Genomic DNA, 18,414 nt, shown 5'->3' on the forward strand with positions numbered 1-18,414 from the left:
TCTCCTAACAAGACCAGGTTTTCCCCAGAAGCTTTGCAGAAGTTGGCTATGTACCACAGGCTTTTAAGGTGGCAGTAATTAAACCATTACTTAAAAAGCCATCACTTGACCCAGCTATCTTAGCTAATTATAGGCCAATCTCCAACCTACCTTTTCTCTCAAAAATTCTTGAAAGGGTAGTTGTAAAACAGCTAACTGATCATCTGCAGAGGAATGGTCTATTTGAAGAGTTTCAGTCAGGTTTTAGAATTCATCATAGTACAGAAACAGCATTGGTGAAGGTTACAAATGATCTTCTTATGGCCTCGGACAGTGGACTCATCTCTGTGCTTGTTCTGTTAGACCTCAGTGCTGCTTTTGATACTGTTGACCATAAAATTTTATTACAGAGATTAGAGCATGCCATAGGTATTAAAGGCACTGCGCTGCGGTGGTTTGAATCATATTTGTCTAATAGATTACAATTTGTTCATGTAAATGGGGAATCTTCTTCACAGACTAAAGTTAATTATGGAGTTCCACAAGGTTCTGTGCTAGGACCAATTTTATTAACTTTATACATGCTTCCCTTAGGCAGTATTATTAGACGGTATTGCTTAAATTTTCATTGTTACGCAGATGATATCCAGCTTTATCTATCCATGAAGCCAGAGGACACACACCAATTAGCTAAACTGCAGGATTGTCTTACAGACATAAAGACATGGATGACCTCTAATTTCCTGCTTTTAAACTCAGATAAAACTGAAGTTATTGTACTTGGCCCCACAAATCTTAGAAACATGGTGTCTAACCAGATCCTTACTCTGGATGGCATTACCCTGACCTCTAGTAATACTGTGAGAAATCTTGGAGTCATTTTTGATCAGGATATGTCATTCAAAGTGCATATTAAACAAATATGTAGGACTGCTTTTTTGCATTTACGCAATAGCTCTAAAATCAGAAAGGTCTTGTCTCAGAGTGATGCTGAAAAACTAATTCATGCATTTATTTCCTCTAGGCTGGACTATTGTAATTCATTATTATCAGGTTGTCCTAAAAGTTCCCTAAAAAGCCTTCAGTTAATTCAAAATGCTGCAGCTAGAGTACTGACGGGGCTAGAAGGAGAGAGCATATCTCACCCATATTGGCCTCTCTTCATTGGCTTCCTGTTAATTCTAGAATAGAATTTAAAATTCTTCTTCTTACTTATAAGGTTTTGAATAATCAGGTCCCATCTTATCTTAGGGACCTCGTAGTACCATATCACCCCAATAGAGCGCTTCGCTCTCAGACTGCAGGCTTACTTGTAGTTCCTAGGGTTTGTAAGAGTAGAATGGGAGGCAGAGCCTTCAGCTTTCAGGCTCCTCTCCTGTGGAACCAGCTCCCAATTCAGATCAGGGAGACAGACACCCTCTCTACTTTTAAGATTAGGCTTAAAACTTTCCTTTTTTGCTAAAGCTTATAGTTAGGGCTGGATCAGGTGACCCTGAACCATCCCTTAGTTATGCTGCTATAGACGTAGACTGCTGGGGGGTTCCCATGATGCACTGTTTCTTTCTCTTTTTGCTCTGTATGCACCACTCTGCATTTAATCATTAGTGATCGATCTCTGCTCCCCTCCACAGCATGTCTTTTTCCTGGTTCTCTCCCTCAGCCCCAACCAGTCCCAGCAGAAGACTGCCCCTCCCTGAGCCTGGTTCTGCTGGAGGTTTCTTCCTGTTAAAAGGGAGTTTTTCCTTCCCACTGTAGCCAAGTGCTTGCTCACAGGGGGTCGTTTTGACCGTTGGGGTTTTACATAATTATTGTATGGCCTTGCCTTACAATATAAAGCGCCTTGGGGCAACTGTTTGTTGTGATTTGGCGCTATATAAAAAAATTGATTGATTGATTGATTGATTTACATGACATCATGGTAGTCCAGTAGAGACAAGAAGGTAGCAATTATCAGCAGCTTCCAAACTCTTCAGGAAAAACATGACTTATTTCTATAAAGGAAGCCTAGTTTCACCCTTAATTTGGAGATCAAGTGTTTAAGATGAACTTTAAAAGAAAGCTCCGTGTCAATAGTTAATCCCATAAACTTGTAACTTCTGACAAGGTCGAAAGTTTCACCTCAAGCAGTTTTAATTGATGGTATATTTTTCAGGGAAACAAGTGACTTTGAGAAAAACATTAGTTTGGATTTTTCTGCATTCAAGACCAGTTTAAATTTCTCCAGACGGCATTGCACTATCTCAAAAGCAGACTGCAAAAATTCAAATGCCTGTGTCACTGAGTTTGAACAACAATAGATTACAGTGTCATCTGCATAAAGATGATAGAAGGTGTTTGATAGGTTTGCACACTGATCAGTACTATAAATTGTGAAGAAAACAGGTCCTAAATCTGAACCTTGAGGAACACCTTTCGTGATCTCGAGGAAGGTGGAACTAACACCAGCCAACTAAATGCACTGCCTCCTACTTGCCAAATAACTGGCAAATCCAGAGCCAGCATGTGTGGAGACACCATGTTTGTAAAGAATTTCTAACTAGAGACTGTGAAATGCCTTTGAAAGATCAAGAAACAGTGCAACACAAAACCTTTTAGAATCCAATGCCTTAAACACATCATTTAAAACTTGTAGAATAGCAGTAACATTGCTATGTTGCTTCCTAAAACCAGACTGAAATGGGATTAAAATATTGCTTGATTCCAGGCAGTCCTTTAATTAATCACAGACCAACTTATCAAATACTTTTCCAAAATGCATAATTTTAAAATAGGTCTGTAAATATTCACATTTGAAGGTTCGCCTCCTTTTAGCAGTAGGATGACAAAAGCAGATTTCCAAACCTTAGGGAGGAAGCTCATCAATCAGATCTACAGCCAACATCTAAAAAAAATATGAATCCAAGCCATCAGGAATCCAACATCTTCAGTGCCCTACAGACCGCAGAAACATCCAAGTTTAAAATGAAATGAACAATCAACAGGACATTTTACAACAGCAGGTTCACTATTTAGTTTTTTTTAATCACTGTTGAGGGATTCAAACAAGTGCCAAACACAGAAAGTAACAAGCACATTAAATACACTATTCTGACAACTTCATACTGTGTATTATGTTCTTCACAATACTGCACAGTAGAAGAGACTGAGAGTAACTCTGCAAGTGTGAAAAGCCTTTGAATCAAGACAGGGCTGCCATGCAATAATGGATTTACTGATACTGTGACAATGCGCCGTGGAGCTATGTTTTTGTGCTAAATTCAGCTGGTATGCCACATGAACAATCTATACTGGACACTGAAAAGGAGGAAACAGCGTGCAGATTCTGCACAGCAGCACTCTCAGTCTGCTTGATGACAGGAAAACCAAAGACATCCACCATAATGCAGACATGGGGTCAAATACTTTGCATTGTATTTAAATACAAATACAAACACTTCAGATTTTTGAATTCCAAATACAAATACAAATACAAATACTTTGTACTTTTTCAAATACAAATACTTTATATTTTGAGTATTTCAAATACAAATACAAATACTTTCTATGAACTATAAACAACAAATCAACACTAAAACTGATAAACCGGTGACTATTGTGAAAATGGCATGACCAAATACTATTGATAAGTAAAGGATTGAATGTTTTATCACAAATTCACTATTATAATATCACAGGCAATAATCAAACTATCACAATCTATATTCAACACGGTGTCACAGAGATTCCCAAGTTTGAAAAGTATTTGAAAAAGTATTTGTAAAAGTATTTGGAAATACTTGGGATCTTTTAAATGATGTATTTGAAATACAAATACTTTGAATTCAAAATCAGAAAATACAAATACTCTGAAAAATGTATTAAAGTATTTTCAAATACAAATACTTTTGTATTTGGCCCCATGTCTGCCATAATGTCATTTAAAAAAGAGAACGTGCTTAACTTGCTTTTGTAACTAAGGTGATGATAGTTTTAACCAATATTTTTGTTTATAATCAATGTTGTTGTCCTTTCAGCTGCTCCCGTATTGTTCGGGGTCACCACAGCGGATACAGCCAGAGCCGCACAGGTATTTGGCACAAGTTTTAGGCTGGATGCCCTTCCTGACGCAACTCCAGTTTCAAATAGAAAAACTGGTGTTCCGAAGAGGTCTCCCGTCCAAGTACTAACCAGATGCCGCACTGCTTAGCTTCTGAGATCTGACGGGATCAGGCTTAAACAGAGCAGAGAGGCTTTTTGTTTATAATCAATATTTCAACTTAAATCTACATTGGGAGATTTAGTGCCATCTGGTGGTGAAGCTGCAGATAGCATTATGTCATTATGATTTTGTTGCTCTTCTTCAGCGGTGAGGCCTCCTGCTCTCTTGGCTTCTCCTGTTAAAAATAATGAGTTTTTAAACAGGGATTCAAATGGGGAACTGGGGAAAAATGCCAAATTTTCCTAACAGGAATGATTCAGTTCTGTATTTTTACACACTTTCTGTCTTTGTCCATTCAGCCCGTAAGATTTCCATCCACAAGGGCCTCACTGATCAGGAAACCTTTGAGCGGGAGACAGCCTCCTTCGAGGTGGAGCTGTCCCACGCAGACATAGAAGGGATTTGGCAGAAAGATGGCATCCGGCTGAAGCCGAACAATCAGTGGAGGGTGAGCACCAATGGGCGGATCCACGGGCTGACCCTGTCCAACCTCACCCTGGACGACACGGGCACCATCGTGTTCTCGGCTGAAGGCGTGCGAACATCCGCCCGACTTACAGTCAAAGGTACCAGCTGGCCTGGAGAGCTCAGTGGGCGTACAGTGTTTGTTGGTTTGTGAGCAGACCGACTCCAAACATAAACACTGATCAGAAGGTGGGGCCTTGCAAGAAATTTTAAGCCTTGAGTCAGAACCCTAAAAGTGGGCATGTCACTATAATCTACAGTGGCAAAACATTTATTATGGCATTTTGCTCACCTGTCTATGGTGGCCATCCTAGGGTCATTGGTCTACCCAGGCAGCGGCCAGTTAAGGACTACACAGGGATCAGAACTTAAAAATGCTCCAGTCATATTGAAAAGTATGTCACATTATTCAGCTGATCATAGGGCTTCCAAAAAGGTATAGTTTGGTCTATCTACGACTGAAAGTTATGGAGTAAAAACAGCAAAAATGGTGACAAAGGCCAGTTTCAGTTTCTACAGGGGCCAAAAGTTAAGTTTCTCCAATTTTAGTTAAAGGTATTACATGTTGCTGGTTGTGCTAATAGGATTAATAAATACAACAATTTTGACTGTGTTGAATGTTTGGTGTTCAAAGTAAAGGTCAAACAAAGTCAATGTCCATTGGATTCTTTGGCATGTGACATATGTTACCCCGTAACATTATAACCGAACATGACAGATGGTGAAAACTATTCCTTTTTAAAACCCTATTAACTCAACCAATAATTTGCACCACTTTTTGTCAAAATTGGAGCAACTTTGACTTTTGACCCCTCTACAAACGGAAACTGATCTTTGTCACCACTTTTGCTATTTTTACTTCATAACATTCAGTCAATGATTTTGGAGTCTTTATGATTGGATAAGTAAAGTATTATGCTTTTCAATATGATTTTTAAAGTTTTCAGATACTGGAAACTGTATCATTTAGTGTGACCTATGTTAGCATGCTGAAAATGTGTCGCCATTAAGAAGTTACAGTTTTTAGTGCAATGAATAGAGAACGCCAACTCAATTTGTACTTTTTTGGGACTAAATTAAAGATAAAAACCATTCAAACAAGATGCATAAAACCATAAAACTTGAAAAAGCAAAGGACCCATCGGAATACATTTCTATAGATTAAAAAAAAAAGGGGTGATTTTGGTTTGGTTTGTGGAGCCATCTGCTCTTTAACTGAGGGTTTTTATTCCTGAACCCAGATTGTAGTTGAGTACTGAAGTGTCTAAAAAGACACAGTAAATCCAGAGACCAGTCAAGGTCGGAACTCACTGCTCACTGACAATCAGGAAGAAAACGGACTAAAACGGAGCTTAAATTCTAGTTGCTTTGGGTTCTGAAAACATTAACTTGTTGTCCACTTTGCAAGAACCTCCACCTGCTCAATGCTTGTGGGACGTAACCTCATGTCAGAACACCACAATGTTACAAGAGGAAATGCATTTCATGGAAAAGTAGACTGTTTTGCCTGTCAGACTGATTGATTGATTGATTGGACAAACAGAGATGCCGGTGTCAATCCTGAGAGCACTGGCCGATGTCCGCGTGGAGGAGGAGTTTCCCGCCACTCTGGAGTGTGAATTTTCCAGACAAAACATCGAAGTTCGGTGGTTCAAGGTAAAATGTATTCTCATTTTCACACCGTGTTTTAACTCAACGAAGGCTGATGCGTCTGATTCCTCTTTTTGTGACCCAGAACGGGACTGAGCTGAAGCCGGGGAAGAACTGTCGGATCTACTCCATGGGCCGGAAGCGGTTTTGTCAGATCCTACAGTGCTCTCGGGTCGACTCTGGCACCTACACATGTGACACGGGGGAAATCAAAACTTCTTCTTCGCTGGAGGTTTATGGTAAGGATTTTGGAAAACAACACGGAACAAAAGGAACTCTCACACCAACTCGGGCCACAAGAGGCCAACTCACAGCAGCAGTTCTCAGGTCCATTAGTAGGACTGGAGCTGATTGCGCTGGATTACTGTTTAAACAGATGACAACCCAACTGATCGCCAATATGGCTGCACCACAACTAAAACAGGGTTTGACCCGAGCGATTACACAGATTTACGACAATAAAACAGCTGTTCAAATATACAGAACGTTTTACACCCTCTGTTTTTGGCCTTGTGTGTGCACATGATTCCAACCCCCAGCCTGCATGAAGTGGTACTCCAAGAATTCTGTAGTATGCAGAGTTCCTCTCAAGTTACGTACGCGTTCTGCTGAATCGCTATTGGGGAAACCTAAATGCCAAACTTGGCCAAGTGTGATAGCCACTTAACATTCAGCAAGCAGAAGAGGAAGTAACTGAAACCACCTTGGAAGTCCCATTTGTTGACTAGTCTTTTGTTGTGCATGAACAGGAAACATTTACTTAAATTTTAAAAGCAGGTCATGACTCCAAAACAAACAAAAAACTTTTTTACTTTTTTTTAAAACTCGTTAGAGTTAATAATCAATTTGCAACTTCTAAAGGTCAGTGCTGAAGGCCACAGATGATTTTTTTTTTTTTTCTCATCAGGACTCAGGATCCAGATGTTTTTGCACAATTTCACAAAAAAATAAATAAACAGTTGTTACAATTTATTTAAAATTTCACAATTGTTTCAGTAGTGTAATGTGAACTGGAATTATAGCTCCATCTAGAGGTTGTTTAACATATTTGTTTTATATATTTATGTCCGAAGGATTTTCTAGATTATCTCTTCAAATTTATAGAATATATATTATATATACCCCAAGATAAAGTGCAACAAGAAGTGCCAGATTAATAGCTGGTATAAGATATGTGAACGTTCAGACATAAAGAAATATCCAACAACGTGTCTGGGGGGGAATACATTTAAATATTAAGATTTTAAACATTAAAATAATACACAACTGAAATTTGTCCAATTTAAATCTATTTTCTTGAGAAGATACTGATTTTTATTTTTATTTTTTTATTATTATTATTATTTTGGTCTTCATCTGCAGCATTCAGAAACCAAATTTTCTTTTTCAGGTAGTTTTGGACCAAAATCAAATGCTACAGCTTCACATTGTTGATGTTTCCTGACAGAACCTGACCAGTTTTCAAGTGGTTCTGGTGCTTGTTTTTCTTTAATAAACCTGTTTACCATCCCGACAGAACACGAGCTGCAGGTTGTGCAGGACCTGGAGGACCTCTACATCCAGGAGGACCAGAACGCTGTCTTTATGTGCGAGGTTTCACTGGAGGATGTGAAGGCGGAGTGGTACAAGGACAGCCACAAGATCAGACCCAGCAGCACCACAAAGATCCGCGCTGAAGGTCAGACAACTAAAAGGTCAAGAAGTTACACCTGAAAGCGTTTTACACTAGTAAACCATCCTGGTTAGACAGAATCCAACAATACAAAGTCCAGGTCCAGGTCCAGGTCTCCAGACACGGTTTTGGTGAGAGCTGCAGATTTGTTTCCAACAGCATCAAACATCCAAAGACTGAGAAACAGCTGCTGATACAGAGAGCGACATCTAGTGGACATGAGTGGAACAGCAGGGCCTGAGTCAGGAGAGTCAAAAGTGATTTAATCAGTTTCTGCGTTTTCCCCTTGTGCCTTTTTTTTTTCCAGGGACCAAACATTTCCTGCTGATGTGTAATGTCAGCACTGAAGATGCTGGAGAAATCCGCTTTGTGGCCAAAGATGTTGAATCCACCGCCTACCTCGAAGTAGAAGGTAAGGTTTATCATTTTTATGATTATTTATTTATTTATTTATTTTTTGTACATGGCCAGAGAGCTTTTATCAGACAGTGAGACTATAGCAGGGGTGGCCAAGTTCGGTCCTCGAGAGCCACATTCCTGACACTCTTAGTTGTCTCCCTGCTGAGCCTTTCATTGGATTCAGGTGTGTTGGAGCAGGGAGACAACTAAGAGTGTCAGGAATGTGGCTCTCGAGGACCGAACTTGGCCACCCCTGGACTATAGCCTTATCCACACGTAGCAGGGTATCTCACAAAACAAAGTTATTTTTTGTACAATTTGCCCTATCATCCACACGTAAACACAGATGTAGGACCGTAAAAATGATTATTTGTAAAAACTCCGACCAAAGTGAAGATCTGGGAAAACTCCGATTATGCGTTTGTGTGTGGAAGTGAATTCCGGAGATTTACACTCCCAGACGTCACTACCATGCAACCCAAACATGTTGACATCAAATGGGCGACCCGTGTTTACATTCAGAAACATGGATGTATTGTATATATTGTATGATATTGATGTATTGTATATATACGAGGTCTGTCCGTAAACTATAGGTCCTTTTTATTTTTTGCAAAAACCATATGGATTTGAATCACGTGTGATTGCATCAGCCAAGGTTGAACCCTCGCGCGCATGCGTGAGTTTCCCCACGCCTGTCAGTGACGTCATTTGCCTGTGGGCACAGCTTGTGGGAGGAGCGCTCCACCCCCCTCGTGGGATTTTTTCTTGTGAGAAAATGGCCGAACGCGTGGAGCAGCGTTACTGCATTAAATTCTGCCAGAAACTTGGCGACAGCCAGGCAGAAACTATTCGAAAAATCCAAACAGCTTTCGGAGATGAAGCCATGAGCAGCACACGGATTAAGGAGTGGTACAACCGGTTTAAAGACGGGCGCGTAACGGTGGAGAGTGAGCCGTGCTCCGGTCGGCCATCAACGAGCCGAAATGACGAGATCATTTCCAAAGTGCACCATGTGGTTGTGCGGGATCGTCGCTTGACTGTCCGAGAAATTGCTGAGGAAGTGGACATTAGCAAGACTTCGGCACATTCCATCATAACGGACGATTTGGGCATGAAACGAGTGGCAGCGAAGTTCGTGCCGAGGTTGCTGATGGCAGAGCAAAAGCACCTCCGTGTGGAAATCTCACAGGACATGCTGGACTCCATTGACATTGATCCCAGCTTTATGGACACCATAATCACCGGAGATGAGTCCTGGGTGTACGGGTACGACCCGGAAACCAAATTTCAGTCGTCACAGTGGAAGCATTCCACGTCGCCAAGACCGAAGAAGGCACGCCAAGTGCGCAGCAACATCAAGGTAATGCTGTTTTTTTTTACTCCCGTGGTGTGGTACACCACGAGTACGCACCACAGGGTCAAACAGTAACAAAGGAGTATTACAGGGATGTCTTCCATCGTCTACGTGATAGTGTGCGGCACAAGAGACCGGAGTTGTGGGCCAGAGGAAATTGGCGCCTCCACCACGACAACGCACCAGCTCATTCCTCTCATTTAATTCAGACTTATTTGACCAAAAACCAGACTCCGGTGGTTCAACAGGCGCCTTACTCCCCTGACATGGCCCCTTGTGACTTTTGGCTCTTCCCAAAACTTAAAATACCATTAAAAGGAACCCGATTTGAGACAAGAGAGGACATTATGGCTGCGACGACTGCGGAGCGCGCGCCATCCCGAAAAAGGCGTTTTTGGAATGCTTCCAACAGTGGCGACAATGCTGGGAGAAGCGTGTGGAGTCCCAAGGAGAGTACTTCGAGGGTGATTAGGTTTCCAACCCTCCAGGTAAGCCAGTTTTTTTTCCCAGCCAATGGTCCGATACTTTTTGGACAGACCTCGTATATATATATATATATATATATATATACACTCAACAAAAATATAAATGCCACACTTTTGGTTTGGCTCCCATTTTGTATGAGATGAACTCAAAGATCTAAAACTTTTTCCACATACACAATATCACCATTTCCCTCAAATATTGTTCACAAACCAGTCTAAATCTGTGATAGTGAGCACTTCTCCTTTGCTGAGATAATCCACCCACCTCACAGGTGTGCCATATCAAGATGCTGATTAGACACCATGATTAGTGCACAGGTGTGCCTTAGACTGCCCACAATAAAACGCCACTCTGAAAGGTGCAGTTTTATCACACAGCACAATGCCACAGATGTCGCAAGATTTGAGGGAGCGTGCAATTGGCATGCTGACAGCAGGAATGTCAACCAGAGCTGTTGCTCGTGTATTGAATGTTCATGTCTCTACCATAAGCCGTCTCCAAAGACGTTTCAGTGAATTTGGCAGTACATCCAACCAGCCTCACAACCGCAGACCACGTGTAACCACACCAGCCCAGGACCTCCACATCCAGCATGTTCACCTCCAAGATCGTCTGAGACCAGCCACTCGGACAGCTGCTGGAACAGTCGGTTTGCATAACCAAAGAATTTCTGCACAAACTGTCAGAAACCGTCTCAGGGAAGCTCATCTGCATGCTCGTCGTCCTCATCGGGGTCTCGACCTGACTCCAGTTCGTCGTCGTAACCGACTTGAGTGGGCAAATGCTCACATTTGCTGGCGTTTGGCACGTTGGAGAGTTGTTCTCTTCACGGATGATGCGAAGGAGATGTGTTGCACTGCATGAGGCAAATGGTGGTCACACCAGATACCGACTGGTATCCCCCCCCCCCCCCCCCAATAAAACAAAACTGCACCTTTCAGAGTGGCCTTTTATTGTGGGCAGTCTAAGGCACACCTGTGCACTAATCATGGTGTCTAATCAGCATGTTGGTATGGCACACCTGTGAGGTGGGATGGATTATCTCAGCAAAGGAGAAGTGCTCACTATCACAGATTTCGACTGGTTTGTGAACAATATTTGAGGGAAATGGTGATATTGTGTATGTGGAAAAAGTTTTAGATCTTTGAGTTCATCTCATACAAAATGGGAGCAAAACCAAAAGTGTTGCGTTTATATTTTTGCTGAGTATATATATATATATATATATATATATATATATATATATATATATATATATATATATAGTATTCTAAAACTACGCTTAGAAGTAATTCCGACCCCTCGGTCCACACGAACAAGGTTGGCGCCATGTTTTTAGTTTTTGCGGAAGTGACGACAAGAGATTGAGGCTCCTGATTGGATAGAATTTTAATCAGTACCGCCACCCAAAGGTTTGGCAGACTAATTACAACACATTTATACGGTTCAATGTGGATGGATTTTTTTTTTAAACGACGTAGTGTGGATAAAGTTTTTTCCCCAAACGGAAAGGGTAAGATATTTGGTTTTACAAATACCCGACAACGTGTGTACATGTCCTTGTGGTTAATAATACTCAGGGATGGAGTCAGGAGATGAATTTACACTAGACACTACCTTCAAAGAGTTAAGAAAACAATAATAATAATAATAATAATAATAATAATAATAATAGAAAGAATTGTTTAATTTACTCTTTTAACCTCTAAGATTACTTAATTTGTTGTTTTGAGCATTTCAACACACTGAATATTTTTTGAAACAACAGTTTATGTAACTGCAGTGGAGGATTTATCAGGAGCTGAGTGGGCTTCATGGGGCCAAAGGTTAAGAGTGACATCATTTCAAAGCTTGGAACAAAATCAAAGGTGCACTTTCCAAATTGCTAATGTATATGTGTGTTTGACTCAAGGTCATACTCTTGTTTGATGTAAGTTTCATGAGGCCAAAGGTTAAAGAGAGTGACATCATTTCAAAGCTTGGAACAAAATCAAAGGTGCACTTTCCAAATTGTTAATGTATATGTGTGTTTGACTCAAGGTCATACTCTTGTTTGATGTAAGTTTCATGAGGCCAAAGGTTAAAGAGAGTGACTTCAGTTCAAAGCTTGGAACAAAATCAAAGGTGCACTTTCCAAATTGCTAATGTATATGTGTGTTTGATTCAAGGTCATACGTCTGTTTGATGTAGGTTTAATGAGGCCAAAGGTTAAAGAGTGACATCAGTTCAAAGCTTAGAACAAAATCAAGGTGCACTTTCCAAATTGCTAATGTGTGTGTCTTTGACTCAAGGTCATACTCCTGTTTGGTGTACGAGTAAGTTTCATGAGGCCAAAGGTTAGAGAGAGTGACTTCAGTTCAAAGCTTAGAACAAAATCAAGGTGCACTTTCCAAATTGCTAATGCGTATGCTTTTTTGACTCTAGGTCATACTTCTGTTGTTGACCTTTGTCACAGTTAGTAGTCACAGAAAATTACCCTAATATCCTTTCATCAACAAATAGCTCAATTGATTGACTTGTACTTTTCAAATTGCTAATGTTTCAGCATCTTTTGGTAATTTAGGACAGTTTTGAAACTCAAGGTCATACTCCCATTCCCTTCGTCAGTTATCACAGATACGTAGACTGTTACCAGTATAGCCTTTAAAAATAAACAAAGTTACACTTTTCATATTGCCCTCACTCTCAGAACTTCCTGTTTCCATTGTCAAACCGCTGCGAGACCGAACAGCGCTGGAGAAACATCGTGCGATCCTGGAATGCACAGTGTCATCGCCTCACTGCAGTGCCACCTGGTACAAGGGCAAAGAGGAGCTGGTTCCTTCCGATCGGCTGGAGATCCTGGCTGAGGGCTGCTCCCATAAACTGGTGATCCAGCAGGTGGCGGTGGAGGACGAGGGCACCTACAGCATCGAGGTTGGGGAGCACACGTCCAAAGCCAGACTAATGGTGGAAGGTAAGCTGCTAAATGCAAAAGAGCTTTTATTCTGAAAGGGGCGTGGTCATCAGCAGTTCCTTCCTATTTAAAGCCAAAGATGCAGAAACTGATCGTCCCTTCGAATCCTGATTTTATTATTATTATCTATTATGTCAGCCCAGGCACTGGTGATAGTCAGAGAGCTGGAGGATGTGGGTGTGACCGAGCCTGAGCCCGCCTCTTTTAGGTGTGAACTGTCCGTCCCCATCAACAAGCTTCCTGTGTGGACTCTGAATGGAGAGATCCTGCATCCAGGACCCCACGTCCGCCTGGAAAACCATGGGACTGTCCACAAACTCACCCTGAAGACCACCAACGTGGACATGAGTGGGACGGTGACATTCACCATGGGAAAGGCCAAAAGCAGCGCCGCGCTCACCGTGACGGAAGAGTAGAAGAAAGAGAGTGGAAACATCGGAACTGGTTACCTGCAATCCCCGCATTCGCAAATCATGTCAGTGAAGAACATTTTAAATCTGATGTATGACTTTTTTTTTTTTTACAATGTCATATTTTTTTTCCCCTTGAGTCTTGTTCTCCAATGAAAATTTCACAAAATAAACTATAAGATGGCAGTTTTGGACTCGAGCCATTTTCACATTATTTCATTTTGGCCACATAAATGCACTGACCCCTAGAAGCAGCCAATCAGTGTGAAGGAGGGGCGGTGCCTGTGCTCACAAGGGAGGACATAAAAAAATCCCTACTTACAGAAAAAGTGTGTTTGTTACATACAGTAGTGTTCAGAATAATAGTAGTGCTATGTGACTAAAAAGATTAATCCAGGTTTTGAGTATATTTCTTATTGTTACATGGGAAACAAGGTAGCAGTAGATTCAGTAGATTCTCACAAATCCAACAAGACCAAGCATTCATGATATGCACACTCTTAAGGCTATGAAATTGGGTTATTAGTAAAAAAAAAGTAGAAAAGGGGGTGTTCACAATAATAGTAGCATCTGCTGTTGACGCTACAAACTCAAAACTATTATGTGTAAACTGCTTTTTTAGCAATCCTGTGAATCACTAAACTAGTATTTAGTTGTATAACCACAGTTTTTCATAATTTCTTCACATCTGCGAGGCATTAATTTTGTTGGTTTGAAACCAAGATTTTGCTCATTTACTAGTGTGTTTGGGGTCATTGTCTTGTTGAAACACCCATTTCAAGGGCATGTCGTCTTCAGTATAAGGCAACATGACCTCTTCAAGTATTTTGACATATCCAAACTGATCCATGATACCTGGTATGTGATATATAGGCCCAACACCATAGTAGGAGAAACATGCCCATATCATGATGCTTGCAACACCATGCTTCACTGTCTTCACTGTGAACTGTGGCTTGAATTCAGAGTTTGGGGGTCGTCTCACAAACTGTCTGCGGCCCTTGGACCCAAAAAGAACAATTTTACTCTCATCAGTCCACAAAATATTCCTCCATTTCTCTTTAGGCCAGTTGATGTGTTCTTTGGCAAATTGTAACCTCTTCTGCACATGTCTTTTATTTAACAGAGGGACTTTGCGGGGATTCTTGCAAATAAATTAGCGTCACACAGGCGTCTTCTAACTGTCACAGCACTTACAGGTAACTCCAGACTGTCTTTGATCATCCTGGAGCTGATCAATGGATGAGCCTTTGCCATTCTGGTTATTCTTCTATCCATTTTGATGGTTGTTTTCCGTTTTCTTCCACGCGTCTCTGTTTTTTTTTGTCCATTTTAAAGCATTGGAGATCATTGTAGATGAACAGCCTATAATTTTTTGCACCTACGTATACGTTTTCCCCTGTCCAATCAACTTTTTAATCAAACTACGCTGTTCTTCTGAACAATGTCTTGAACGTCCCATTTTCCTCAGGCTTTAAAAGAGAAAAGCATGTTCAACAGGTGCTGGCTTCATCCTTAAATAGGTGACACCTGATTCACACCTGTTTGTTCCACAAAACTGACAAACTCACTGACTGAATGCCACACTACTATTATTGTGAACACCCCCTTTTCTACTTTTTTTTTTACTAATAGCCCAATGTCATAGTCTTAAGAGTGTGCATATCATGAATGCTTGGTCTTGTTGGATTTGTGAGAATCTACTGAATCTACTGGTACCTTGTTTCCCATGTAACAATAAGAAATATACTCAAAACCTGGATTAATCTTTTTAGTCACATAGCACTACTATTATTCTGAACACTACTGTATGTTATATCACATCACATAACATAAAGCAGCAATGCCTTGTTAAAAATGTAATTTTAAAGATGCACTTTGATCATTAGTTACATTGTTGTTAAAGTAGTTGCAAATGCGGCTGCTATGATATGATGTCAACTCATGATGTCAACACCTCAGGCCTCACGAGTTTCCCAACGAAAATTCCGGCCTAACTGAGCATTCAAGGAATTTTTACTCGGGCTAGAGGTCAGAATCCCTGACCTTCTGAGGGCTTTGAATGCAGCATCAAAGAAATTTCTCTAATTATGCAACAGCAAATTACCATAACATACCTTAACAGTGAATAAATCGCATCAGAGAATAAGTCGCACCTGTTAAAAAAATACCTCTTGAAGATGAAAATCCTACATTTGAGTTGCACTGATTTCTGAATGATCCGCTCTTTAAGGTGGGATTTTCGTGCATTGTTGTCAGCTACTTTTATTATTGGTATTTATTCTTTCATTATTGGAGTTTATATTTTTTAGTGCTTTGATTCCTGGGATTATATAATTATAATCTTTACTAACAATTAATGTAATTTTTGGTATATATTTGGCACCAGAGTATAAGTCACAGTACCTCACAAACTAGTAAAAAAAAAAACTAAATATATAAAAAATAAAAAAAACCTGTGACTTACAGTAGTGTTCAGAATAATAGTAGTGCTATGTGACTAAAAAGATTAATCCAGGTTTTGAGTATATTTCTTATTGTTACATGGGAAACAAAGTACCAGTAGATTCAGTAGATTCTCACAAATCCAACAAGACCAACCATTCATGATATGCACACTCTTAAGGCTATGAAATTGGGCTATTAGCAAAAAAAAAAAAAAGTAGAAAAGGGGGTGTTCACAATAATAGTAGTGTGGCATTCAGTCAGTGAGTTCATCAATTTTGTGGAACAAACAGGTGTGAATCAGGTGTCACCTATTTAAGGATGAAGCCAGCACCTGTTGAACATGCTTTTCTCTTTGAAAGCCTGAGGAGAACAGTGTAGTTTGATTAAAAAGTTGACTGGAGAGGGGAAAACTTATACGCAGGTGGGTGATTCTTAGACTACGGGCACTTATTATGTCCTTTGATCATATTGTATGAAAAACAGAAAAAAGGGGAAATTTCACACTTTTATAGTTATCTTTACAATGAAAGTGTGTTAAGAAATTTGTTCTAGTAGTCTATGATGACTTTTTACCTTTTTCAGCATCATTATATGCAAATATTGCCATTTTGTGCTTGTCCCACACCCAGACTTTTGATCTTCAATGATAAAAATGAATGGTAAAGAAAGGTTTTTTCTAATGTTTTAAAATATCAGTAAAATAATCAAAACATAATTGGGGTATTCAATGTCATACAACTGTTGTGATTTTTTTAAACAAAATGTAGTTGTCCCACACTATTGCCGTAATTTCCACCACAACACTGTAATGTCCCTTTAAACAGTTTGTATGAAAGATTGGTAGTTTCTATGGAGATAAACAGTGACATCAGAGCACATGTATATAGCGCCAAATCACAACAAATAGTTGCCCCAAGGCACTTTATATTGTAAGGCAATAGTGTGGTGGAAATTACATTTACAAGGCCAATAGTGCCCGTAGTTAAAGAATCACCCAGGTGCAAAAAATTGGCTGCTGTTCATCTACAATGATCTCCAATGCTTTAAAATGGACAAAAAAAAAAAAAAAAAAAGATGCGTGGAAGAAAATGGAAAATAACCATCAAAATGGATAGAAGAATAACCGGAATGGCAAAGGCTCACCCATTGATCAGCTCCAGGATGATCAAAGACAGTCTGGAGTTACCTGTAAGTGCTTTGACAGTTAGAAGACGCCTGTGTGAAGCTAATTTATTTGCAAGAATCCCCCGCAAAGTCCCTCTGTTAAATAAAAGATGTGCAGAAGAGGTTACAATTTGCCAAAGAACACATAACTGGCCTAAAGAGAAATGGAGGAATATTTTGTGGACTGATGAGAGTAAAATTGTTCTTTTTGGGTCCAAGGGCCGCAGACAGTTTGTGAGACGACCCCCAAACTCTGAATTCAAGCCACAGTTCACAGTGAAGACAGTGAAGCATGGTGGTGCAAGCATCATGATATGGGCATGGTTCTCCTACTATGGTGTTGGGTCTATATATCGCATACCAGGTATCATGGATCAGTTTGGATATGTCAAAATACTTGAAGAGGTCATGTTGCCTTATGCTGAAGAGGACATGCCCTTGAAATGGGTGTTTGGACAAGACAATGACCCCAAGGACACTAGTAAACTGGCAAAATCTTGGTTGCAAACCAACAAAATTAATGCCTCACAGAATGTGAAGAAATCATGAAAAACTGTGATTATACAACTAAATACTAGTTTAGTGATTAACAGGATTGCTAAAAAAGCAGTTTGAACATTAGAGTTTTGAGTTTGTAGCGTCAACAGCAGATGCTATTATTGTGAACACCCCCTTTTCTACTGTTTTTTTTTTTTTTTTTTTTACTAATAGCCCAATTTCATAGCCTTAAGAGTGTGCATATCATGAATGCTTGGTCTTGTTGGATTTGTGAGAATCTACTCACATAGCACTATTATTATTCTGAACACTACTGTATACTCCAGTTTTATGGTAATACCAAAGTAAGGTACCATTATCCAACAACTAAACAAATGGATAAAGTCAACTCTAACCAGACGCTCCACATTAACTTGAATTTAAGAACTACAAGTTGCAAATATGGAATTCTCGGTGGTTGGTTCCTCATTCTTCAGATCCAGGCTCATTTCTAGAAAGTGTTTTGAGCCTGTTACAAATTCTCAGCCTGTTTCCCGGAAACATTAATTTTCTTCCTTCTTCTCTGGTAAGAAGGAAACACTGAAACTACAAGTCTCAGCGATTTCCTGATTCTGAGATAAAATTAATAATTGTTCAAGTGTGGGAGGATTTTAAATCAACCACAGTGGAAAAGGAAACAGTCATACACATACTTAAAATATTGACATTTTGTGAACAATTTACGTTTAAATT

The 18,414-nt window shown here is 40.0% G+C and overlaps 1 protein-coding gene across 1 annotated transcript in view; it reads left to right on the forward strand.

Annotated features, from left to right (window-relative positions):
- Nucleotides 1-13,678, forward strand: part of obsl1a (obscurin like cytoskeletal adaptor 1a) — a 45,424-nt gene extending 31,746 nt beyond the window's left edge. The window contains exons 18-24 of the mRNA XM_034178165.1: nt 4,477-4,743; nt 6,186-6,298; nt 6,378-6,531; nt 7,809-7,970; nt 8,272-8,376; nt 12,896-13,162; nt 13,301-13,678. Of these exons, the coding sequence (XP_034034056.1) occupies nt 4,477-4,743; nt 6,186-6,298; nt 6,378-6,531; nt 7,809-7,970; nt 8,272-8,376; nt 12,896-13,162; nt 13,301-13,578 (1,346 nt within the window). The 3' untranslated portion in view covers nt 13,579-13,678. The remainder of the gene's footprint in view (nt 1-4,476; nt 4,744-6,185; nt 6,299-6,377; nt 6,532-7,808; nt 7,971-8,271; nt 8,377-12,895; nt 13,163-13,300) is intronic.
- The last annotated feature ends 4,736 nt before the right edge of the window (nt 13,679-18,414 follow it).

This window comes from Thalassophryne amazonica, chromosome 1 (genome assembly GCF_902500255.1).
Source record: "Thalassophryne amazonica chromosome 1, fThaAma1.1, whole genome shotgun sequence".
Taxonomy (NCBI): Eukaryota; Metazoa; Chordata; class Actinopteri; order Batrachoidiformes; family Batrachoididae; genus Thalassophryne; species Thalassophryne amazonica.